The 25,537-nt window shown below is 38.8% G+C and overlaps 1 protein-coding gene across 1 annotated transcript in view; it reads left to right on the forward strand.

The window, feature by feature from the left end:
* The first annotated feature begins 339 nt into the window (after positions 1 to 339).
* The window catches only part of EPB41L5 (erythrocyte membrane protein band 4.1 like 5), a 49,695-nt gene continuing 24,497 nt past the window's right edge, over positions 340 to 25,537 (forward strand). The window contains exons 1-12 of the mRNA XM_062498197.1: positions 340 to 524; positions 10,718 to 10,822; positions 15,635 to 15,677; positions 16,785 to 16,863; positions 19,278 to 19,322; positions 19,632 to 19,684; positions 22,278 to 22,398; positions 22,807 to 22,894; positions 23,512 to 23,600; positions 23,778 to 23,847; positions 24,545 to 24,714; positions 25,150 to 25,256. Of these exons, the coding sequence (XP_062354181.1) occupies positions 345 to 524; positions 10,718 to 10,822; positions 15,635 to 15,677; positions 16,785 to 16,863; positions 19,278 to 19,322; positions 19,632 to 19,684; positions 22,278 to 22,398; positions 22,807 to 22,894; positions 23,512 to 23,600; positions 23,778 to 23,847; positions 24,545 to 24,714; positions 25,150 to 25,256 (1,150 nt within the window). The 5' untranslated portion in view covers positions 340 to 344. The remainder of the gene's footprint in view (positions 525 to 10,717; positions 10,823 to 15,634; positions 15,678 to 16,784; positions 16,864 to 19,277; positions 19,323 to 19,631; positions 19,685 to 22,277; positions 22,399 to 22,806; positions 22,895 to 23,511; positions 23,601 to 23,777; positions 23,848 to 24,544; positions 24,715 to 25,149; positions 25,257 to 25,537) is intronic.

Here is a 25,537-nt window from a genome sequence, read left to right on the forward strand (position 1 = left end):
AGCAGGTGACCTGCACGATCGCTGTTTGTTTTCCTTAAGCCTACTTTCGTGTAGTCCCAAAAAGCCACCCCAACCGTCGTCAAAGTTCTGAGCTGGGTTTTTTTCAAAGACGTTCACAGCCGAGGACTGTGGGTGTTTAAAGTGAGAATCTGTTTGACTCTTTGACATTTCTTTATACAAGTCTGGGATTTTCTAAGAACTTTATGGCAGGATTCCCCACACACGCCCTTTTTTTTTTTTTTTTCCCTGGTGCGTTTGAGTTTTTTTTTGGTTGGTTGGTTTGTTTTTGGAGGTTTTTCTCTTGTGAATAACTTGAATTTTCTCTCTTGGATTTTGTAGCAAAGATGCTGAGCTTTTTCCGCCGTACACTGGGACGCCGGTCCATGCGTAAACATGCAGAGAAGGAAAGGCTGAGAGAGGCCCAAAGGGCTGCAACCCACATCCCTGCAGCTGGGGACGCCAAATCCATCATTACCTGCCGAGTGGCGCTGCTGGACGGCACAGATGTCAGCGTGGACTTACCGGTATGAGTGATCCTAGTGTTTTTGAAATACACTTGACTTGTGTTATTCTGATGTGGATTGCTCTTGCTGTTGGTAGTCGACCCTGTGACTTGACATCCACTAAATTGCTGTTCATAAAAAGATTCTGAAAGAATAGTTAACTTTGGCATTCACTGAAATTCCAGAGTGTTTTGCTGGATGTCATCATGCGTTATGTACTGAGCACTTTCTAATGTTTTAATGTAATTGTTGTGCCAAGGCTTAACTTAGAGAGGGTAACTTGGTGGGTGAATTGGGTTTTCTTTTTGGTGAGCTATCTGTCTTGACAAGGAAGGTGAATCTCTTGGTCTAACTTGTTGAAGAGGAGGAATGAGCAGAAGTACTAGCAGGAATTTAAGTGTGGATTGGGTTTGGTCTGGTTTTGTGTCAGAGATGGATGCAATTTTTAAGGCTAATTTAAGAGGGGAGGGGAAGAGGAAAAATCTGCTTCCTTCCCCTCCTCAGGGCAGATTATGAAGTAGGGATTGTCTCACAGAGTGGTGCCTTAGTCGGAGTGAGGTGTTAGCCACTGTTTTACATTTCTAAAGCTTCCTTAATATGCACGTGCCTGTTCTGCTTGCCTAATTATGTACCTGTTTCTGGCCAACAGGATGAACAGTGGCACCAGGAGTAATGTGCTCTGTTTTTCCATTACCATGTGTTATAGTTGTTAGTGACTTGTTTTAAGCTCAGGAGCTGAGCATTAGGAAGTTAGGAAGGTGTGGATCTTCGAGACCTGACTAGTTCCAGAGGATTTTGGCTGCAGTTACAGTTGTGCTGGTGTTGGAACTGCTGACTAGAAAGGAAAGCCATTTCAAGACTGTCTGCTTCACATAGCTCTATCTTTCCTTTCTTTATTAATCATGGAGTGCAAGGAATTCAGCTTGACTGAGCAGTGTTGTTGATGTAGTGAGCAGAAATAACTCTTGTGATATCCCAAACCCCAAATAATCTAGGGTTAGATTATTTGCAAAATGACTGTACAGATAGGCATTTATAGAGGGTGGTAAAATTAATTTGTAAATCTCTGAAGCAAGGAAATTAATATATCCAGTGCTGCTTAGGATGTTTGATTTGATGCCAGGAATGCCCACAAACACTTTATAGCAAGAGTTAACACTTAAAAAGTACTCAAGTTTAAATTGGTGTCTCTGCATAACCAGAGCAGTAATCTTTGGAGCTGGAGTCGGGTCTGTAGGCAAATTCCTGGCAGCTCTAGCAACATTTCTAAGGCTTTGAGGAGCATAAATTGAACCTGAAGAGGTGTCACAACCTGCCACCTGGCCTATAAATCTCAGACCAGGGTGCAGTAGTAACTATTTACTTCTACAAGAAACTCTTTTTGCTCCAGACTTTTTTTCTTTAAAAGCCAATATAGATTCTTGACTGTGGACATTTAAGTTATGAGTAACAGTAACCAAGATGCTAAAACAACATAGCCAGATGTGGTAATTACAGTGCATCATCAGTGGCTGACATGTACCAGTTTCTTCAGTGGTTAAAGTATTAATAAATTAAAAGTAAATTAAATGTTTTGATTTCAAACTTCCTAGAGTGTTTATTCTTGTTTCTCTACTTGCATCATTCATATTTTGGAGTTGACTCTTAAAAAGGAAAGAAAAAAGGGCAGGGGAGACAGGGGATGAAGTGGAGAGATGTAAAATCCTGGCAAAACAGCATCATTTTCTGAAATATAAAGCTTAAATTAAAAATACGCATGTATTTTTTTTTCTTTTACACAACCTTTCTTTGAGAATCTTTGTGCTCTTTCAGCTAAGATCTTTTAAGACTGGTACTGTTACTTTGTTGGCTCTAAATTTGCTTTAAAATGAACTTATTCTCTCAAAAAGGTAACCCCTGGTCTGCCAGTTCATTTGTGCACAGTCACATTGTCTACCTAAGCACTGTGAAATTGTTTTATTAAAAAAATAAATAACAAAGCTTTTCTTAAGAATGAATCATTTAGCAAACAGGTTAGTTCACAGCCAAAGAAAGGGTTGTCTTGGCAGGAATGAATGCCATACCTTTTTAAATCCATGGCTACACAAATACTTTACAGTGGCATAAGTTGTTGCTGCCACAGGAAGAAAAGATGTTGCTTTCGTTATTGCGTTTGTCCTTGTTTTCTCATACCCCTTGGCAGAAGAAACAGTTTTTTAGCAGCCAGGCAGTAAGCTAAGTCAAGAAAATGCTGTGGCTGAAAATAATCAGTATAATTTCGTTATGTAGTTTCCAGCTGGAGTGACTCTCCAATCTGGTTCCCCATGTGCCTCCCCAAATGTGGTGAAGAAGCATTTAGAGGTGATACCAGGCTTAAGTTTGCTCAAAATGCTGTTGAGAATGTAGCCTTACAGTGAATTTTTTTACTGAGAAGATTATTCTGGATTTACAATCATTGATATAACTGGACCTGAGATTGCTGAATTTTTCCATAATAAAAAAAAGGAAGGGTAAAAACAGCAACAAGAAGAAATCACAAGGGACATTGCCATGTAAGCCAAACACATTTCAGTCATTAAGTAGCAAAGGCTGATATTTTACGTTTACTGACAATGAGACAGAAGGGATAAGTTGTAAATGATGCAGTTGAGATTTAATTTACTAGACTCGGAGCCAGGATTTGAACAGTAACTCTGCTTTTTGTCCACTGATCTTATCTTTGGTGTCTGTCAAGCCACTTAATCTTTCTGCTTTTCTATGTCTTCTGTTGTTTTTAATTTGAAAAATGCCTGACTTGAACTTTTCACCAAAGCTGCAGTCATATACAGTGCATAGACTGGATTCTTTGCAAGAATCTACTGCTTGTGTAGCTATGCCAATGACTGAAGAATGTCAGTGTCATGTATACTATTTACTGACACCTTGGTATGTTCAAAATGGCAGGCATGAACTTAATGTGAGTTATCGGTGTTCTTTTGGGCTTTGGAGCAGATTGAAAGGTGTCAGGTTTTTCCCCACAGCTTCATCTCAGATTTGAAGTTGTGTTTTGACCTGGTTGTTATCTTCATCTCTTACCACTGTTTTGAAGCTGTATGTTTCTCCAAATGCATTCAACCATTTTTACAGACTTTAAGAAGCTTGTTACTTTGTTTATCTTTAAAAAGTTTTTATAGAATAGATGTTGTCTGTAAATGCTGCTGTTGATGTTGTTCATTGTACATTCTGTTTTTCTGTTAACTTGAGTTCAACTTGGACAAAAGTCAGGTTATGCGTTTTCTTCCAATTGTTTAAGATCTGTGGGTGGAATGTTTGCTGAGTAGTATGAGAGCTGAGAGGACAAGAACCTTATCTTACTTTTCATCCTGTTCCCATGCAAAACTAAACTACGTCTTCCCCCACTGCACCTCTGGAATTCACAAAGCTCAAAAGCCATGAACAGCCCTGGTTTATTACCTGAAGATTCTATCAGCTCAGTCATACCAGTCTGATCTGTCAAGGGAACCCCTCAACAGCTGGAATATTGGCTCTCCTGGTGCTCCTGGTTTGTGGGGAAAGACAAGTAAGTTAGTGAGGGGAAACTTGAAAGTAGAAAAAAGCTTTCTCTGGAGTCACCTACAATTTATGAAATAATTAGGAACAAAAATGCTTGTCAAGAATTTGAAATAAAGTGCTGTTTTAAGTAACAGAGAGCTCCAGAGAATTTTAAAGTCAAGGTATTTTAAAACTGAGTATCTGTTTAGCGAATTCTATGCTATCCATAATACTAACTGGGAGAGGGAAAAGATAATGTAGATGGGGCAGAAATTACATAAATAATGTAAATACATGCACTTGGAATATGCACCTTCATTAAAATTTTTGGCTTGCTTTATATGGGGTAGCAAGGTCAGCCTTACAAGAGAGACAGATAGTAAGTGTAGGGTCTTATGGAAGCAGAACTGTACTTGTGGAAGCCAGCAGCGTTTCAGTAAAAAATCCTGACCCTGCCTAACCCACAATTTACATAATCTTCTCATGGATAATGGAGTGTTAATTGTATTCCAGTTTCTGTATGTGCAAAGTTTTAGGTAAAAGCTTTCTGGTGGTATAAGATGAAAGACAGAAATAATGAGAATGGATGCTCTCTGAGTAGTTTTTTATTTTAGAATATTCCTTATTTATGCACGTGTGAAATTTGATACGGAGGGTAAAAAACGAGATGGTTTTGTCCTTATTATAATGAGGTAACGTTAAAGCATGGTCTTGTATAAACCAGTCCAAGGGTTGTGTGTAATAATGGGATTGAACTAAGCTGTTTAGACTTTTGGAGTATAAAATAAGATAAAAAAGGCCTGTATCTGTAGTGATTATTTTAAATAAACTTAAGAAGTCTATCTGGAATGCAAAAATCATTAAGAGGTGCCAATGACTTTTTGTTTGGAGAACGATAATTTGTGTTGATCTGACTGCAGGATCAGAGGTGTGTTGTGATAGTTGATTTTACTCAGTAATCCACTCAGGTTTATTAGAAACTTGTAGAATGTTTATGGCCACTTGCTGAATATTTGTAGATGTAAATATGAAATACATAATGCTGTTCCTGGCATGGATGCTGATTAAGAAGAAAATCTAATACTGCTGAAAATGTTGAAAAATCATTCATCAAATAAAACGAGTACTCTGAGTGTTCAAGGCTGACCTCTAAAGTTTAAACTAAAGCTCAGCTGACCAAAGTAGTGAAACGTAAACATTTGAACGTGCCCCTTTTTGTGTGTGTTAGGACTATAAACATTTGGATTAAAACTTTTATTTCCCACGTGATCATCTGTCTGAAAGTACTGACATGCTTTTGAGCGTTTGCTTAAACTTCTGAAATACTTTTAGGGGACTGAAACTGGACAAAATCAGTGGTGAGCCGTGCGTGCCAAGGCGCACGTGTGCTGTCTGTGCGGTGTGAAGGGTCCGGCTGCAGTGCAGGGTGAGCCAGTGCTTCCTGGGGTGCCGGGCTGAAACTGGTGCTGAGATGGAGCATCAGCCGGGGCTTGCTGAGTCGCTCTGCCCGTGTGAGCAGCACAGACTGCCTGCACCGAGTCCTGCTCCCGGCACGGCCGAGCTCTCCGTCTTGGTGCAGTGCCCCGTGCCCTGGCACTGTTGGAAAGGAGGAGGAAGGGAGCAGCTGGCAACAATCTGTGCTGCCAGAGTGTTTCTGGGGCTGGTGCTGCAGGCTGGTTTAGTTGCCTGAAAGTTTTGCATTCTTAAGTCACAGCAAATTTTATCTGAAGTCCTTCTCTCCTGCTGAACTGGCTTGGGACTCTCTGGTGCTCTTAATCAGAGTGCTCATGAGAAACTTGCAGGTGGAACACCAAATAAAACTGTAGTATTTGACGATATAATGGGGAAGGCATTTAATCTGTAAACCTTAATGCTGGACAAGCAATTTGCATATATTCTGTATCAAAAAGAATTTTAAATATTGGTTAAATCAAATTGGTAGTTACAAGATAAAAACTTTCAGGAAGTTGAGACAGAGACTTCCACAAAACAAAGTGACAGGTATGAATGTTTTGAGTCTTCCTATGTAATAGCATCAATAAGCCTGAGCACAGTACATAAAAATTCTTCTACATAACACTCTAATAAAGGTACAGTTAGAATGGGTATTGAAATAGTTTCTTTGTTGTGAAGATTTTTGGGAAATGCCTTCTTTCTCCAGAGAATAAAAGAACAAAATATTTAATCCCAAATGCCTACCTTCCTCTCAGTGTGAGACACTGAGTAAATAGAAGAATTGATAAGCTGTGACCTTAGGTAGAAATTCTCTCCAGCCTTCCAGCCCTGGAGGATTTTATATTCGCAAGTGTGTATGGCAGTGTTCTCAAAAACTGAGGATAAACCAGAGAGAGAAGCAAAACTGGTGTTTTCCTGCCAGTGGTATCTTTAGATGAAAGAGAATATTGACTGAAGAGTTTGGAAAATTATTTGTAGGAGTGATGCTTGGAGTTTGAGAAGAGGAGCAGCTCCATTTGTAGGTCAGTATTTAAAGCCATAAGAAGATCAGGGTGATACAAGTAATGTGTACTTCTAACACAGCCTTTGTAAAGATAAGGGGTTTTAACCCTCCAATTCTTCAGCAAACCTTAATGGTGTTAACTGTAGGCACCGTTTGCATGATATTGAGATGAAATCTTCTTGCTTTAAAGCTCACTGTTGGAGCTTTCTCATGGCTTAGTTATTTGAAACCTGTGGTTTTGGAGAAGAGGATTTACTTCATTAAAAAAATGGACAGGCTCATCTGCTGCTTCCGTGCTGCTGTGGTCTGCAAACATGCATAGGTGACATCCTAGCAACTGGATGGCTGTAAATCCTGAATAGGGATCCATGCCTTCTCTGTGTGTGTGTGTGTGTGTCTAAGTGTAAACGGTACATTTCTAAGGAAGCTTGTATGCATATGAATGGTAACCCTCCTGATGAGCTGACAAAAACCAGGAAGAGAAGTTTTTGCCACTTGGTAGCTATTGAACACAATAGCTGCTGTTAGTTACTGTTAGAAGAATGTTGACATGATCATTTGAACAAAAAGTACACCTGCAAAGACAAAATGGATAGTAGTACATCCCTTGAAGGTAATGCTTATTTGTCTATTTTTTTCAAAGTTCATCTTTTTTGGAGCCCTCTATTTCTTCACAAAGAAAGAAATAAACAGGAGAGATTCTTTTCTGATAAGCATTTTTATTAGTAAATTTATTAGGTGAGTATTTTGGTCGTGGGTGGTTTTTTTTTTTTCAAGTTTTGGAAAAAAATTAACTACTTTGCTGCAATTAAAAACTTTAACTGCGCCGTTCAGCTAGTGCTTATCCAGCGCAAGCTCTTCTCCAGTTACTGTGAGCTTGTGTTACTTCTCCAGTGCTGGTCTGTGCTGGCTGCTCTAGGACGGAAGGTGGCTTTAACCTCAGGCAGGTTTCGAGCACCTGGCTGGCTTATCCTCATGGATGTGAGTCCGTGAAACAGCCGATAGTCTGAGACCATGAGAAGAAGGTATAAATGCTGCCTTTCAGGTTTTAGGCAGTGACTGAGATGCCTGAGCCGAGGAGAATGTCTCAGGGTCACCTTAGCCTGGCAGAGAAGAGACAAACCAGCGCGCCGAGGTGAACACCCTGCCTTGTTGCTGAGCTACGGGGGCTAAGCCCAGCCTTTGTAACACCTACTCAGCCAGCAATTGCACTTACTAAGAGCAGCAGGAGTTGTCATTAGCTGGGAGCATCCCTTTCATTGGGGAAAGGAGGCAGGGGGGCGAGGGCCCATGCGATTCACACCAAAGTGATCAGATGATGCTTTTAGCCAGTGCGGCAAAACCAGAAGAGGTCCTGCCTTGTACATAGGGTATATTTTATTTACGTTTTCCTGTTGTTGATTCTCCTGCTGTGAGATGTTTGCTGTTGCTTCCTAGAGAGAATATCAAACTCTGTAAGTCAAGTAGTCAGGTTTTACTGAACTGCAAACCCATGAGGAAGTTTAATTTGTGCCCTGAAGGGAGGACCAGCCATGGACTGGACTGCTTGTGAGTGGAATTGTTAATAGTTCATCAGTAACCATTAAACAGTTTAAAAATATCTGTCCTTTGACTGTAACCTGGGCTCTGCTGAAAGGGAAAGAAGGGGGGGGAAAGCATGGGACAGCAGCAGGATAAAAATGTCACTTTCACAGAATCACACAATATTCTGAGTTGGAAGGAATCCACAAGGATCATGGAGTCTAACTCTTAATGTCCCATACAGGGATTGAACCCACAACCTTGATGTTATTAGCATCAATGTTGCCATTAGAAAATTAGGGCAATTTTTCACAAGGAAATGTAAAATAAAAGTGTATCTTTGCTCTTTGAAAACTCTTGAGATCTCAGTTTTATTGAATTCAAAGAAATTAGTTTTGATTTATAAAAGTTGACTGGTTACAAAGTATTAATACTTTTGCTTGTCGTTTGTTTAAGGAGGAAGGACTTTAGTAAGTAAAGCATTTGTGACACTTCCGCTGACTTTGACCAAATACAGCTGATGATGATTTAAGTCATATGCAAAGTAGTACATAATTAATTCCATGTTGACAGCCCTGGTGACTTAAACACCAGAAAATAGCCAATAGATCTTTCCACAGCTGCTCCACTGCTTCTTCAGGGACTTTATCCCACACTAGTCATTCTTGGTCCAGTTAATCTTCGAGTCCTCTGCAGAGATTTCCGAAATGGTGAACACACTGTGAAACTAAATTGACACTGCAGAAATTGAAGTTTTGCTGGTGGGTAGTCTGAGGTAGTGTGTATGGTATTCCAGGCTGGAGTCAAAGTGCCTCTGTCACCCGCAGGGAATTTGGCTGAGATAACTGATTAATTGCACTTTTTGGAGATGACCTACAGAGGAATTGAGAAGGATCTCTAATGTTCTGCTCAGTAAGGGGAGATTTTCCACCAGTTTTAGACAAGCTACCAAAAGCTTCATGCAATATAGAGTGTTTTTCTAGTTTTGCAGGTGGTGAATTGATTTCACTTCTATTATTATGTTAATGTTTTAAGTAGAAGATATCCTGTGTTGAGGAAAAAGTATGAATAGTTCAATGCCTTGATCTTTCGAGACTGAGGCTACAGACTTTATTAATGGAACGAAAGTGTGGGTATGTATAGATGGTTTGGCTTAAGGCTTCTGTTTGAGCTGGTGTTTAATAAATCTGTTACTGCCTGAGAAATAATTTCCTCCTGAGACCCAGAGAAAACACTTTGTCTGAATGAATTTGATGAGGTTGACCTTTCGTATTTACATTATACAACATTTTGTAGATGCTCTGTGTTTGTGAAGTTGCCTGCTGGCCCAGATGCCTTCCATTGCTGCTGTTCTCTCCAATACCTGGAAAGAAATAACTGTGTGAGAATTTGCTTAGGCAGGCTCTGTTTACAAACTTTTTTTTTAGATTCTGCTTTGAGCTGTGATGTGTTGTGTTGGATTTAACTGATATATCAAGTAAGACAATGATGATGATTGCAAAGTAGAATATAAAATATTTGAAGATCTGGGTAGAGGAAGGTGTCAAGAATTATGGCATGCAACTTTATTTACATAGATGTTACTTACTGATTAAACCAGATTATTTCTGAGAACAAAAATTTGGCTGGTCCAGAATTTTGAGAGGTGTACTAAATCTGCTAGTTACTAGCCTACTAAATATATGCTTAGAAAGTTATCCCATTTCTCATGTTGTGAATGTATAAATATTGAGGTTAAATATTGCAAGATGGTGGCTTTACAGAATTAGAGAAACTTAAGCTGCTGGCAGAGTAAGCATAAATAATGTCTGCATTTATAATTTATTTATTAATTTTTTTAACACTATGACCTTTACTCTGATCTAATAATTTATTAATGTATTTTATTACATATAAGGTACATCTTGGGTATAATAACTCTTAAGCTATTATTTCCATTTATTGTTATAAAGGAGCTCATAGCAAGAAAAATATATGTTGTGTAGAAACTATTCAGTGCTATTTATGTGCCTTCTCTTTAAAAACAAGTGTTTAATTTTTTAGATCATTACTGTAAAAGCGATGTTTCCTTGGGGCCAGAGCTGTTTTTTTCATAAATTATGTATGAGCATATGAGCTGGCTTTTTGGACCTAGAAGTTAGTTTTAGGAACTTAGTTTTGTAAATGTGATATCTAAGTGCAATTTATTCAAGTTGCTTGCTCCAGACTGCTTCCTAGTAGTTGTTAAAAGCATTTGCTAATGGAATACTATCTCCTAATTCGGTGGCCTTTGCTACCTGCTTCTGAACTGATGAAATGCCTAGATACCAAACAGTAGTAAATTTGTAAGCAATTCACTGTACTTGGCTCCTAAAGTTTTTTGGTACATTGGTTATTGCAATTGTACTGGCTGTATTTCCACTTCTATTACATGTCAGTGAGTAGAGAAAGGCTAAAAGGAAAAATGATAAAATGACATTTTAACACTGTTGAGCAAGTCACTGTTGACATTTTCCAAAAAAGTAGATTATGCAAGTTTGTTATGGATATTCTACATGTTTCTTATGGGCTGTACATTTGCCTTTGAGAAGAACAGCCATCAAAAATATGAGAGGGAGAAAAAGAGGTGTCCTCATTATATTTTCAGAAACTAAATTTTTGGAATTAGAATATAACATGTGCAGAGAAAAAGGTAGATGCTGCAATAAATCTACCTTCTGTGTACTAAATCCTGTTATCTTTTCAGAAAAAAGCCAAAGGCCAGCTGCTGTTTGAACAGATCATGTATCATCTGGACCTTATAGAAAGCGACTACTTTGGATTAAGGTTCATGGATTCAGCACAAGTGGCAGTGAGTAGTTATGCTCTTTTTAAGCAATAATCTAAAAGTTAAAGGCTAATACTGATGAAAATGCTATAAGAAAGCTGGCTTTTGTGAATTAAGTTTTGTGCAGAAGCTCTGTTGTGTATGATTTTCCATGTCCCCAAGTTTAATTCTTGCCTTCAGCACTCTATCATATGACCATGCTGTTGTCTCTTCCTTTCTTGCTTTTGCATGTTCCTGTCACAGCTCCTGTTGTCACTAGACAGGCTGGTCTAGTCAGACCCCAGAGCCTGGTGTGTCATGTAGAAACTCTTGGTGGTGATGATACAGAGAGTAAGGAGCAAAACTAGACTGTGTGCTGTTGTTGTGTGTTGTACAGAGAGAAGGTTTTCCTTTGCAAATGCCATTAGCTGTCTTGTCAGCAAAAGTCACCATGTTAATGTCTACTTGCAAGAGGGGTATACTTTTGATTTATTTAAATCAGTTGTGTCTCAGACCTGCAACTGTAAGTCTTCAGGAGGCTATGGGTGTGTTTGTATGTACCAGCTTGAGTAGAGGGTTGGTTCTTCCAAGCCCCAGTTTGTTGGCATTTTATTGTGTGTTTCTAAACACTTTACAGGTTTTGAAATGAGAAGCAGAGCATTGTCAGAAGCAACCACAGTTCTTTCACTTGTGGGTTATGCAGTTTTATACAGATACTTCTTATAGCCAAGTATTTAATCCTGCCACAGAGGGTAGCTGCAAGTGAGCCTTTAGGCAAGGAAACTTTTTTGCTTTGTCCTGCATCCCTGTAACTTAAATTTGTATTCACTTAGCCCAACATCCCCAGGTACAATGAGATTTATGTTTTCCTTCTGCATATGTCAGTCTTATTTGTTAGATGTATAACTTAATTCTTTTCATATTTCAAGCCCACTTCAGAATTATTTAATGCTTAGCATGGCAGAGGGGAAGCATTGACAGTTGAGCTAAATACCTGAATTGTTCAAGGTCAACATACAAAAATGGAGGCAGTGATTGATATTCCTTTCTTTCTGTGAAGGTCTTTGTCCAGAATAGTTTGAAGGTGATCTCTTAATTGTTGCAGCTTTGTACAAAGGCAAAAAAAAATTCCACAAACTTGAACCTTTGAAAGAAGCGAACAGCTTTGGACACAGTGCTCTACCCCAAAGCATTTATAACCTGGTGGCTTCTTTCCAAAATTATTATGATCAAATTTTATGCTTGGCATGTAATTGTAGAGAGTGTGCTCCTCCAAGAAAATCATTGGTTCAGCATCTTCGTTCAGCATCTGAAGCAAACTTCATGGCCAGTGCGGTTAGTTGCTGCTGGTCTGTAGTTCCCAGTAGTGAAAGTGGTCTTAAACCCCTTGCAGAACAAGACATTTAACTCTAAAGAGAAGAAGACCATTACACTAACAGATGGATGGCATTCAAAACCATGCATACCAGCAGAAATGAGAAAACAGCCTATTGCATAGTTATATCTTTCTCAAAATCGTGTTAGCTGTGCTCAGCATGTGCAGTCCAGGTTGATGAGTATTGCTCTATTGCATTTATTTTTTTGCTTCAGAAAAACAGTATGGTTAAGGTATCCTAACTAAGTTTCTGCCATGTGGCTTCTAATGTACTTCCCTGTCTCTGGGATCTCCTAAGCATTCCCAGTGGGTTAGTTTTAACTGTTAAGAGTTATATAATTTTTTTTCTCTCTTCCTGATATGCTAGCAAATAAAGCCATTTCATCTTGAAATGTATTAATAAGAGTTAATATTGTCTGCCACAGCAGTGGCTCATGCCTTGCTTTTGTCTAGCAAATTATTACTGCCAGTCCAGAGAGCACAACTGAATATTTGATACTGTGCAGTCTGCCAGGTACAGGGGATTTCAAACTTGGTTTGCTTCCTTTTCTTAACTATGTGTGACTGAAAAGCAGCAGAGTAGAGATAACAATCTGTTTAAACTGGACCTTAATGATGAACTGTGTATAATGAAGCAGAAAAGATTACATTTTGCCAGAAGAGCTGAATGCAACAGCCAGAGGTAATTAATTGCTTTAAGAAATGAAGAACTGTTGCAATAGCAGCCATTCCTGCTAGTTCTAGCAGAAACCCAATCTGCAGCTGGAAACAAAGAACAGAGACCAATCAAGTGACATGTCCAAGATTATTCAGGAGACCTGTTAAATAAACAGTGTAAGAATCCAGTCCCTTATTGTTGACAGAATTGTTCACTGGCTCTGATGGAGATAATCTTTGTTACCCAGTTTAAATCTTAAGAATATTGCCATATTTGCTAGTTACTTTTACTGATGCAAACTAGTGACACATAGTTATACAAAAGGTTTAGAAACCCCACGCTTGGTTTAACTACAAGTAAGTTTTCAGTAGATTTATTGTGAACAACTGAAGGATTGCTTTTTTTCATTCTTTCCTGCTGCTGAAGTGATCACTAGTTGGGTATTAAAGATTTCCTGGGGAGTGGTGGAAACCCAGATAATGGAAAGTCTTCCTGACATTTTGGATTTTACTATTCAAGTAATAGCTTCTTTAGAGACATTCTTGAAACAATTAGTGAAGTGAAATAATTGTTTTCATGTGATTTCTGTGTTCATTCTAGTCTGCTGTTCAGGATGAGACCATTTTTAGCCCCAACATCTTATTTAACAAACCTCATTTTGCCCAAAATTCTTGAAATGTTGCTGGGTCAGGATTTGAGGGGTTTTTGTATGTGTTTTATTTTTAACTTCTGCAGCAGCAAACTGTTTTAGTAAGGACTTCCAGTACTCTGCGCAGTCTGTTGTTTGTATTGCCTTCTGTTTAGCAAGCTTTAGCCCTGATTTTCAGCAATAGACTGTGCTGTGCAAACCCTCATCAAAAGTAAACTTCTTTCCCAGGTCCACTTGAATTCCATTTTAATCACTTGGAATAAACCTCAAGTTTCTTGATGTCTGTGTCTGTCCATTCTTTTTTGTTGTTGTTGTTTCATTCCCACACCCACTAAAAAGCAGTTCTGTTTCCCTTCTCCCTTGCACACCCTCACCATTGAGCAGAGCTCCTGTGGGCAGTAGCAGAACCCAGCAGAGTGAAACACGATCAGTGCCTGTCATGGGCCTGCCTCTCTGTTGCCTTCCCATGGAATGTGGAGGAGATGAGAGAAAACAGGAGGGAAATGAGACAGGGGGGGCACAGCCAGCCCTGGAGCCTAGAAAGGGCTTTCCTTGCCATTTCTGTGTCTAAATCACCTGCAAGCCTCCAGCTGGATAGTTTCTATATTTTTTTGGTGGAGGAAGGAGTAAGTAAACTCTCTCTTACAGCAAGTGAGTTTATGGAATAGGAAAAAAGATTGTATGATTTGCTTGAAGAAAAAAAAAGTTGCTCGACTCCCATTCCACTGGTAGTGTAAGCAAAATTTATGTAAATATTTGCTTCATTTGTCCTTAAGCTTCCTGCTTTATTTAAAAAATGTATTAGATACATTTCAGATAGCTCTCTGTAGCTACTTAGTTTGAATAGGCAATGAGAACATTCTCAGCTGTGTGCACAGAAGCAGCAGATGGTTTAAATGTTCTCATCTGCAGCTAATACAGCAATCAGTCACAGCCCGGCTGTGTTACAGGCTGACTTCAGCTCTCTGCAGAAGGCAGGGCTCTTCTGGAGGCAGGAATGTGTTTGCACTTGGCGGCGCAACCTGAAAATACCGGTTCTTTTTCATACCCTTGCTGCTTTTCTGTCCTCCCTGGGGCTTGCTGTGATCTTCGTGTCACACAGTTTAACAAAAGGAGTGTTGCCAAGTATATAATTCATCTGTATTAGTTGCAAGGTGACATTTGGGATTGATCTGATGAGCTGTTGTTCCCTGGGCATGGCGAACCGTGCAGGACATGGTGTGTCAGGTAGTTGGCTCTGGCTGTTGAGTCAATGCAATTACGTTGGTCGGGGTGCTGTGTTTCCTGTTTAGGTGAGTCACCTCCTTTGGAGGAGGGAGCTGTTGGCCATACACAGCACTAGGAAGGAGATCTGTCCCGCTACACGTGTTTGGATTTCCACCTTTAACTTCTGGTATAAACTCTTTGGCAGTGCAGTTATTTTGGGGAGCGTAGTGTATATGTGTAGGTGTTTCAATCTGCCAAGTATAGCTTTTTTCATATGCAGTTGTACACAGTGTAAGTCAAGCCATTATTTTGGCTTCTTGTCCAGTATATAGCTTATAATTAGCATTAGTAGGTGAGGCAGTAACTTGTCCTCCCATGTGACAGTTGCTAAAATGTCACCTGTGAATAGATTCTTGAGAATTAGGTAGACCTTACTGATGTTGGGACACAGACAGCTCTGCTGTTACTGCACGTGAGTCATCTAAAGAAAATGCCTGAAAGCCAACAATATTTATTTTGTCTCTTCCCTTCCTGCCCCAAGTAAACATCACACACAGCTGAGTGCCAGAGTCTTCAGCTGTGATTTATCCTTCTCTGGCACTCAGCTGTCACTAGCTGACCTACTAATGTGTGAATTAAGTGTTTGTCTGGACAGGATGAAAATCTAGTGAAGTGGTTTGTTAGTATTTTTTTCTCTCCTTGTAAGTAGACAGTGCTGTCTTGAAGATTTGGTATAAATAAAGTGCTATAGGATGTTTCTGTTGTTCAAAACTGACATTTTGCAATACAACCTTTGAGCAAAAGGATCTGCAGTGAGCACAGAAAGAGCTACCAACTGTAAAAGATTTGAATTCGATCGTTTTAACAAGCTACTTGTTATTCCAAGGTGGTCTTCACTAACACTTCCCTTTTTGTTCTTTCTGGGAGATTTCTTTATTGATAATTCAGTGAAATTAATTTATTTTTCAGCATTGGCTGGACAACACAAAAAGCATTAAAAAGCAAGTTAAAAGTAAGTGTCCATTTTCTCTTGGGACATTGTATTTAACAAACGGGAAGCACGGCCAGCATTTGCGGGTGGAGGGCAGTGTCCTGGCAGGGGGTGAGGGTGGCAAGTGACAAAAGCCCTGTATGGTGCTACTGATTGTTTAATGGCATTTTCCCTCTGTAGCTCATATTATTTTATTCTAATATTCTTAAATAAACATGTTATGAGCTAATTAATTATAGTTAAAGCGGAGTCAAGACAGCTGAGGATGCTGTAGTGTTATAGAGCGTTATTCTGGCTATAGGAAAACTTGTCTTTGAGCCTCATGCATGAGCCAGTCCTGCATGCTTGAATCTGTGTCCAGTCCACCAAGTCCTCACCTGCTGCACAAGTGTGGCCTGCATGTTGCAGCAATGTGTGCTTGGGTACGATGTTGTTTAGCAACTTCCTTACTCTGCACTGTGGGAAGTCTTCAGGGATTTGTGGTGTTGTTTTAATACAAGAGACACTTTGGAAGCAGTGAGATGGAGAAAATTCATCCTGTCAAATGCAGGAATCAGCAAAGCGATGCACATTTTTAAAGAACTGTTAATCCACCCTTTTGCTGAGTTAACTCTTTGGTTTCCAGAAGAGATGATTGTTCCATAGAAAGGTTTCTTAAATTCCCATAAAGCATGTCTAAACTTCTGTGCAATAGAAGGGCCTGAGTTGTCAGCAATGAGTATTTCCCAGAGCCCTGGGACGGTGCAGAGACCAGCAAGCCTGAAGATTTTCTCTAGAGCAACTGTAGAGCCAAGATGCACAGCTTTCTTGGTGATGGATAGAGCCCTTAAATATAGGGATTAACCTAGATTCATGTGCTCTTGGCAGGAAGAATCAAGTTAATGTGATATGATCATTGGGTTGACTTGGGACACATAAAAAACTATTTTGTGTGCCCATTTAAGTATCCTTTCACCTGATGTTCTTCACGGATTTCCCTGGCATAAAGGAATTCCTACCTTAAGACCTTATGTAGAGCATAGCCAACCAATTTCAGTCAAGTTTTGTGATGTGATTCTGTGTAATAAATAAAAAACCTGTCTCGTCCAGTAACTGTTGCTATTGCCTTGAATGAATTCTGCTTTGCAGTTGGCCCCCCATATTGTCTGCATTTTCGTGTAAAGTTTTACTCATCAGAGCCCAACAATCTACGTGAAGAGCTAACAAGGTAAGAGGGATTTTGTGTGTGAGAGGGGGAACCCAAATATGTTTTCTGTGATATTTATTTAAACAATTCTGATGTTTTGGAGAATTCTTTAGAACTGCTTGCTTAATTGGCTTTTTCTAAATGTAGTTTTCTTTTTGTAAGGTGGCTGTTTTATGTGTGGAAATAAATGTGCTGTGACACAGAGGGATCTAAATATTTATATATTACTTAATGCACCATTTTTCATTGGGCACTTTTGGCAGCCGATCTGAGTAGCTTATACAGGATAGACAAAGGTTTTCACTGAAGAGAACAGACATCATTCCTCTATCTTTCTTAAGCTGTTAGTTTCAACTGCATACAATCATCTTGTCTCCAGGCAGAAGAACATTGAATTGCAAGTTAGGTGTTCTCTTTGAAAAAAGAAATTCAGTTAGTATTTCATTGAGTGTGTGGTCTTCAAAGAGCCTATGGAAAGGGAAAGTAGTATTTTACTGCCTGGTTGAGCTGACACTATTATAGATACAAGTTTGTAGTATCAGGTGAGCAGCAGTTCCTCTTGATTAAAGCATTTCACAAATCCATTCACAGAACTGCATTTCCGACTGGGCTGAGACTACTAGGGATGCTTTGGAAAAGAGCACAGCCTACCATCTGTCAGGAGTATAAATCTGTTGTAAAAGGCAACGTTTCCTTGCATTGTTAGTGCTGCTGCTGATCCCTTTTGGAGTGTAAACAAAGTTATGTTTTCATGGTAGCTGTAGACATTTCATACCTCAGCCATTTGTAAGGGTGTGAAGTGCATTTTTTTGTTGTTCAGGTTTATGTCTGTGTGGATCTTGAATCTGCACTTTAGCCAAATCCCTTGGAAGATTACAGTAGCATTACCCCTTCCAGCCATATGTACCCTGTGCAGCTTCATACTTACATGTGGTAACTGTTGCTTTTTAATGCTTTCCCGCTGATCTGGGAAGAATGCTTTACCTCCCCGTTCGTGTTGCTGAATAAATATTTAACTATATGTAAATCCAGCAGCTTTAGACAAAATTCAGACCTATATTTGTATCTGCCTCTGTTGAACGTTTTGATCCATTTTGACGTGAGTTCTGCCAGTCAGACCTTGCTGTGCAGGTTTTAGCAGGGCAGATCTGAAACCTGAGGGCTTTTAAACTCTGTCTGCCTGTTTAGCTAATCCCCCAGAGCAGGAGAGCAGCAAGTTGTCCTTCTGTTTTGAGACAATGTGGCACCTTAAAGTAGCAGAAGTGGCAGGAAGCAGAGCTTTGCTCTGGGTTTTAGGTGTCTCTGGCAGGGGATTTCACAGGGTTTCACCTTTAAACAGCAGGACACTCAGCTGGAGCTACTTTTTGGCTTCCACAGGTGCAGCTTGCGAGGGAAGTGCTTGAATTGTTTGGAAGCCTTATGTGGCTGATAAGCACAGTCTGGTCACACCCACTACACACTGGAGGCCTGTGTTCATTTTCATATCTGGGATCAGTACTGACCAAATTTATTCCCCATGCGGAGGCCAGTGTTTAAAAGTTTTGGATAATAAATAGTTTGGCGAAGTATTTGTGGACTTCTGTGGAACTTGTAGGAAAGACACCTGCACCTCTTTTGTGTCTTTGTGTGAAAGTATGAGGAGACACAGGGACATGTTGAAGCAGAAATTGTTTGTCAGGCTTCTGGGAATCTGTGCTAGGATTCAGACTGGGTACCATGGTGGATGCCAGTGTTTTAGACATGATGAGACCTCTTCTCTTGTTAAAGGAAAGCTGTGTACCATAATGGAGCAAGGGGGATGCTCTTCAGGGAGATTGGGTCAGAAGAATTGATATTGCACACCAGAGGGATTGGTATTCAATATTTGCCCCATTTCTAAGCAAAAAAGAGTAGAGAATATGCAAGGCAGTGAAGAAGAGCTGACTGAAGAGTAAAGAAGTTGAAAAGGCTGCAGGCTACTATTTGTTTTTAGTCACTTTGCAGTTAGTGTTCCAAGTTAGATTTTAACTAAGCAATCCATCCATAGTAGAAACTTTTTTTTTTTTTTGCAGGACTTAAAAATAACCATTCTTTTATAGGATTGATATGTGTATGAATAATGAAGGAAATGTGGAAGATGCAAGTTGTTCTTTGCTCAAGTAGAATCAGAAGAGAATAAATATGTTTATTTGGGTATCCTGTTTATTTTTCCATGCAATACTGTAATTCAGCTTTTGACAGCTTGTACTTTTGGGTTTGCTTCATTTGAAATGCCTGCAAAACACACAAGCCCAACTGATAAAGCCTTGAAAGGTCACAGTGCAGTTTCTTTCATCTTGAAAACCCATGTTAAGAGTAGAAAACATTTTTATTTGTCAGGCTCTAACTTCCTCCTATTGACTGAGTGACACATAAGCACTATTACTCAATGACTTATTTCTTATTTAATCCTACAGGTATTTATTTGTTCTGCAGCTGAAACTGGATATTCTTAGTGGAAAGTAAGCAGTCTTTTAAACTATTACAGTGTGTTTAGCACAGAGTTTATTATATTTATATTTGGACAATTAATAAGTTTTGCTTAGCAATGTAATGTTGTTTTCTTCTATAAAATGCTATTTTTCTATGCATGAATATCAGGAGAGGAATGCTTAAATAATGTGGTGCTTATCTCCTGATAATTATCTGAAAATCTACCATTACTTTTCCATTTTCTTATCCCAGACATTTGCAGTTTCTTACTTCAGATACCTAAGTTGTCTGCTAATCGTGTCAGTTCAGGTTTTAACAATGCATTTCTCTTTTGGCAGATTGGAATGTCCTTTTGACACTGCCGTCCAGCTGGCAGCTTACAACATGCAAGGTGAGTAGGTGCAAGAAGGGAAGGTGGAGTTGCACAAACCATTTTGTGTAGACTCTTATAAACTGTTTTAAAAAGTCTGTCCTTGTTATGTCCATAAAATACACTCTGCCCAGATATTAGTGATCCGGTGTGAAATGCAGATCTTTTTGATTGTACTTGTGCTGAGGGTATGTACAGAAAATTACTCAATTCCTCAGGAAACAGAACAAGGGGGTTCTGAACACAAACAGCTTTGCCCTAAAGGTGTTTTCAAAGGTGTTTATGTGCAAATCTGTCCACTTTCACAGAAGATACCTGAATAACTTTGATGTAGTAACACAGCTCACTTATTTTTCATCATATAGTTTCCTTCAAGTGTTGTCTTTGTTGTCCAGATCAGGTAAAAAAATGGTTTTGTTTGCACTGTGTATAAAATAGCAGTTTTTTTACTTCATCTTATTTGTAGGAGCATCTTAATGCCCCATGTCTCATGCTTGCACTTGAGCATTCCTGGTTGAACTGCATTTGTTGTTGGTATTTCAGATCCTTCTTCAGCCACAAGATGTGACATACTCCTTTTTTTTCTCAGCTATACCACACTGTGCTTGAGTCATCTGAGATTTTATTAATCAGTTGCCTTTAACTTTTGATTCCAGATGAGAATGTGTTGTTTGGATGAGGGTGTGATATTAACAAATGTGAAGTTTCCTATGGTTTTAAGCAGAGGAGCTCACAAAAGAAAGAGGGGAGGCTTGAAGTTTTAAAAATGCCTGCTAGAGTAGGGTTTTGGATAGGATATATATATATATATATATATATATATATATATATATATGTATGTATATATATATATCCTCCTTATTGGAGGATATAGTCATATGGATATATGGCCTCATTCAACCCAATGTGCCATGGATTTGACAACAAATTCTCCACACAACGTTCATCTTATGAATCTGTTGTACTTACTCTGCATGAGATATGACTAAGTCACTGAAATTTGTTCTCTTAAAAGTATTTTTCAAAACACTTTTTTTTTTTTTTTTTTTTTTTTTGTGCAGGAAGGGCTAATGGCCCCAAATTGTATGTAGGTATAAGAGTTGGGATTAAACTGTGAAGACACCTGGCTTTTTAACCTGTTCTTTTCTGTGGAAGGAAAGCAATTAGAATACATTCCACAGTTAAAAATATTAGCATTGTTAGAGCCTTAAGATACAGATTCTGTAAATAAGATTCAGGAAGAACAAAGTCATCTAATTACACCATATATCTACTGCTTTTTGTGGTGGTCTTTTCTTTCCTCTCTCCACAATGAGGCCTGTAGCAGGGCTTTAATCTTACTGTCTGACAGCTGTGTACTTTTATTTAAATCAGCTGGAACCTAAGCTGGCTTTGACAGCATTCCTTTCAACAGAGGCAGGCATTTTAGTGGGAGTAAATTATTATAGAACTACAGACTTCCTCAGTCAGCATTTAAAAAAAGAAAAAGGAGGGGGTGAAAAGACTGTTATTGTGCTTGCAGCATTCAGAATCCAAGAAATGGAGTTTTCTATCATGAGGCATTTCTGTATCTGTGGAATACTAGCATTTATTTGACTTCTCTGGGTCTTCCCAGTGTGAAGTCTCTGTTTTTCTCTATAGAAACATCTGTAGTTTCATTTTTCAGACACAGCAACTACTGGCCTGCGTCAGACTTCCAAAGTCCAAGTTACAGAATTGTTCCTATTTTTTTGACTATGAGCTGAACACTAAGAAGCAACCTGAAATTAGTAAGAGGAGCCAGTGCTTGGTGACTCTGAAAATCAGTACATTTTTGTAAAGGTTTCTCATTGTCAGTTTCAGCATTTTAGATATTTATCTGTCTTTAAAACTGGGCTCGTTAGCATCTGTGGGAGATGGAGTTGTGTTTTTGATGTGGCACACCCTTTGACTGGTATGATCCAGTATGTTTTCTTCATAGCATCTCTTACTGCCCCTCTGAGCATTCAGCAGTGGACTCGATGAGCCATTTGACTTACCCAGGAGGGCATTTATTATGTCCTCAGATGAAAAGGAGAGCAAAAAATAACAGCTTCATGATTGTGCCCTGGCACAGAGTAATTTTAGCAGGACAGGGCCATATAGAATCATAAAACCAGAAACTGACTTAGAGAATGGACAAGTAGTTTTGTGAAAAGTGTCAGAACTGATTTTGCTTTTTATGAATCCCAAGAGATATTGTTTTAATTCTTTAAGGCAAAATTCCATTGTAACTTTAGCCTGCTGTCAGCTCAGTAGATACTTCTGTATTAAAAGTCTTGAAAACTCTCTGCAAGGAAGAAAAAAAAGGTGAGTTTCAAGGGTGGTGATAAATTCCCTATATAGGAAGCTTTTTAGGGAATATGTCAATAATACTTTGTAAACATTAATACAAAGCTTTTGTGCAGACATCACAACCAGTTGTTCAGTGTCCATAATTTCCCTGTCAGAAAAGGTGAAGGGAGAGCTGGATGAGGAGAAGGAACACAAAAATAAATTTAGTATTTTAGACTAACTAGAAAAGTGTGCAGAAATTCCTCTGTATGCAAAAATATCCACTGTGTTTATTGAGGACAGTGTTGTTGCTGTTTTGCAGCTGAACTTGGAGACTATGATCCTGCTGAACATGTCCCTGAGCTGGTGTCTGAGTTTCGGTTTGTTCCCACCCAGACTGAAGAGATGGAATTGGCTGTTTTTGAGAAGTGGAAGGAATGCAGGTACTAGATCTTCCCGTGGAGGCTATCCAGCTGTTTGCACTGATTTTTCTGTGAAGAGCTTCTGTTAAAAAGATACTGCTGGTACTTCTTTTGGCCTTGTTCAGAAATAGAATTTTAATATGGTTCTGTTCCTATTTTGTAAAAGAATATAATGTTGAAAATGAAGCTCTTCAGAGGTCTGGGTAAAATGATGAGGTACAAAATCTTGAAACACAATGTTCTTTGCAGCAGCAATTTCAGATAAAAACTTTTGAAAGTGACCTTGTTCTTCATTAAAGTGAACAGGTGTCACCAGTGTTTGTGTTTTTCACAAACTTTCAGGAAGTTCTTTTCCTCTTTCCTCATATACCAGTTTCTCCTTTCTGTGCTTTTTCAGGCATCTACCTAACAGCAAAAATTTTATTTCAGGGGGCAAACACCAGCACAGGCTGAAACTAACTACTTAAACAAAGCTAAGTGGCTGGAAATGTATGGTGTGGACATGCACATAGTCAAGGTATGTTTAACCACAGCATGGTGACCTTGGAAATGATAATGTTAGTTTTGTGTTGCATTTCAACACTGGTTCTGCTTTGAGGGGGAAAGAAAAGGAATATTGTTCTCATACAATCTATGTAATAAGTGATCTGGCTTTGTGTCAACATTCCCCTCTCTGGTGTATATTTCTGGAAGGTATAACTTGAGTCCAAGCATATCTGCTTATGTTAAATGTGTGATTGATGTAGAAGTATGTACTACAGTTTGTATTTAGACTTAGGAGTTTTGTGAAAAATCATACTAATTCAAATTTGCTGTGGTGTATACAGCAGCTACCAGCTGAAGAACTACAAATAAGCATAGATCTCCTGGGGAGACACAAGTGCAGAAAATGCATAAGGACATCTTTATTGCACACACAAATCAAGAAGCTAATTTTCCTCTTTGTTCAGCCTTATTGAAGGGTTGCAAACAAGGAAAATCCATTGCTTAAGATCATCAAAACACTAGAGTTTTGTTGTATAAGATACCAGATACATGTGTAATTATAACACTGGGCAAACAAACTACATGAATCACTCTAGTAAATTGGATCAAATACCAAAATGAATATAATTTTTATTTTGTGGCAATTAGGCAAGAGATGGCAATGATTACAGCCTGGGACTAACACCTACAGGAGTTCTTGTCTTTGAAGGAGACACAAAGATTGGTTTGTTTTTCTGGTAAGCTCTCTGATTGCTCACTAAAATCTGGTTTTGGTTTTGATTTTGATTGTTTTGTTTCTTTTATGATGGCAAAAAAGCACTTTTTTGGGTTGTGAGAACACCTTGAATATGAGGTACTTTCTCAGTAAGTTTCTAAAAGTTAGACATAACCTGTACTTTCTGTTCATCTGGCAGGCCAAAGATAACAAGACTTGACTTCAAGAAGAACAAACTCACTCTAGTTGTTGTTGAAGATGATGAACAGGTAGATAAATACCTGTTTAGTTAAATCTCAGTCTTGATTATACACTGCTAGTCTACATACTCGTAATCTTTCCTTATATTTAAGTTTTGAGAATTAATGTGGGTGCCTGAAAGATTTTTGATTGTTATTTGTGAGGGGAGGAGGGAAGTGAAGGGACTTAAGTAAAAGATAAACTTTTCTGTCATCATTTTTTAAAAAGAGGATGCCTGGTGGAACTAGAGCAGATACTTTGGAAACAGTGTGCATTGCACAAGAAAATTTAAAAAAACCTCCACATATCACATTTAGTAGAATTAATTACTTAAGCAGATTTCAGAATTATTGCTATGGGGAAGGAATTGCATACACCTGAGACAATTAAAAAATGAGCTTTTGTAATTTGGTAAGATTTTGATTTGAAAGTGAAACCGTGTTAGCCTCATCAACAAGTACCTTCCTGTTGTAACAGTGTCTTTAATTTGTAGTTATTCAGAGGTTTGGCTTGTTAAATATATGGACTCCAGCCCTTTCCAACTTTAGACAGTATAGTGGTTGTTCATTATAGCTTCTGAAAAGGTTGATTTTTCTGCCTAAAACATTTTTTAAAATATATATCTCAGGAATCATAAAACCCGAATTTCATTTGTCTTGCATGGAATTTTAGCTTTGACTTACTCAAGCCCCTTGTAAGTCATCAGTGTGCTTTGTGTGCTTTAAGGGAAAGGAGCAGGAGCACACTTTTGTCTTTAGACTGGATCATCCCAAAGCCTGCAAACACCTGTGGAAATGTGCAGTGGAGCACCACGCCTTCTTCCGGCTCCGAGGGCCTGTCCAGAAAAGCTCCAGTCGCTCTGGCTTCATTCGCTTGGGATCTCGCTTCCGATACAGGTCAGTGTCATTTTTCACACACCTCCTGTCGTTCCTTGCTATTCCTGGATGCTGGGTTTCAGTCCTATTATCAGCTTTCTCCTTGACTTGTGGCAATATTACTTAAGCTTTATTCTCTTCTAGAATTTTCAGCTTCTCCCAAAATTCATGCACTGGGACCGCAGAAAAAAGCAACTTAATGTTTAAAAAGTTGTCGCTTCTGCCATTTGTCTTGGGGAAATGGGATGAAGAAGAGAATGTTTCTAAAACTCTTACTCTCTTTTATGAAAGGTCTTTTGAGGTGTGAAGTTTGGGATGTTTTATTAGAACTGACATGTGATAGTAAGCTATGAATTTCAAATAGAAATGTGATGTTTTTATGGACATTCTCTCTATTCCATCATTAAAAATAAGTGATTTATTTTACTACTTTGCACTTTCATGTGACATTTTTAGTGGGAAAACAGAATATCAAACCACAAAGACCAACAAAGCCAGGAGATCAGCATCCTTTGAAAGAAGGCCCAGCAAGAGATACTCAAGACGAACACTGCAAATGAAAGGTAAAACCTTCCGTTCTGAGAGGTATAATCCAATGTGAGAATCAGATAATCATCTCCTTTAAAAATTCCGGGTAGGAATTCTCCTGTAGCTATTTGCCATTCTCTTGAATTTTAAAATGAGCTTTTCTTTGACTTATTTATGAGACTTCATGTGTTTGTCATAAAAAACTTGTGTCCAAAGTACGTCCAAACCTTCTTGCCTGGCAGGTAAAACAGTCATGAAAATTTCACAGTAGGTCTTGGTATGAAGATGGAAAGCTTGGGCCCAGGAAACAGTAATA

The sequence above is a fragment of the Cinclus cinclus genome, chromosome 9, assembly GCF_963662255.1.
Source record: "Cinclus cinclus chromosome 9, bCinCin1.1, whole genome shotgun sequence".
Lineage (NCBI taxonomy): Eukaryota > Metazoa > Chordata > Aves > Passeriformes > Cinclidae > Cinclus > Cinclus cinclus.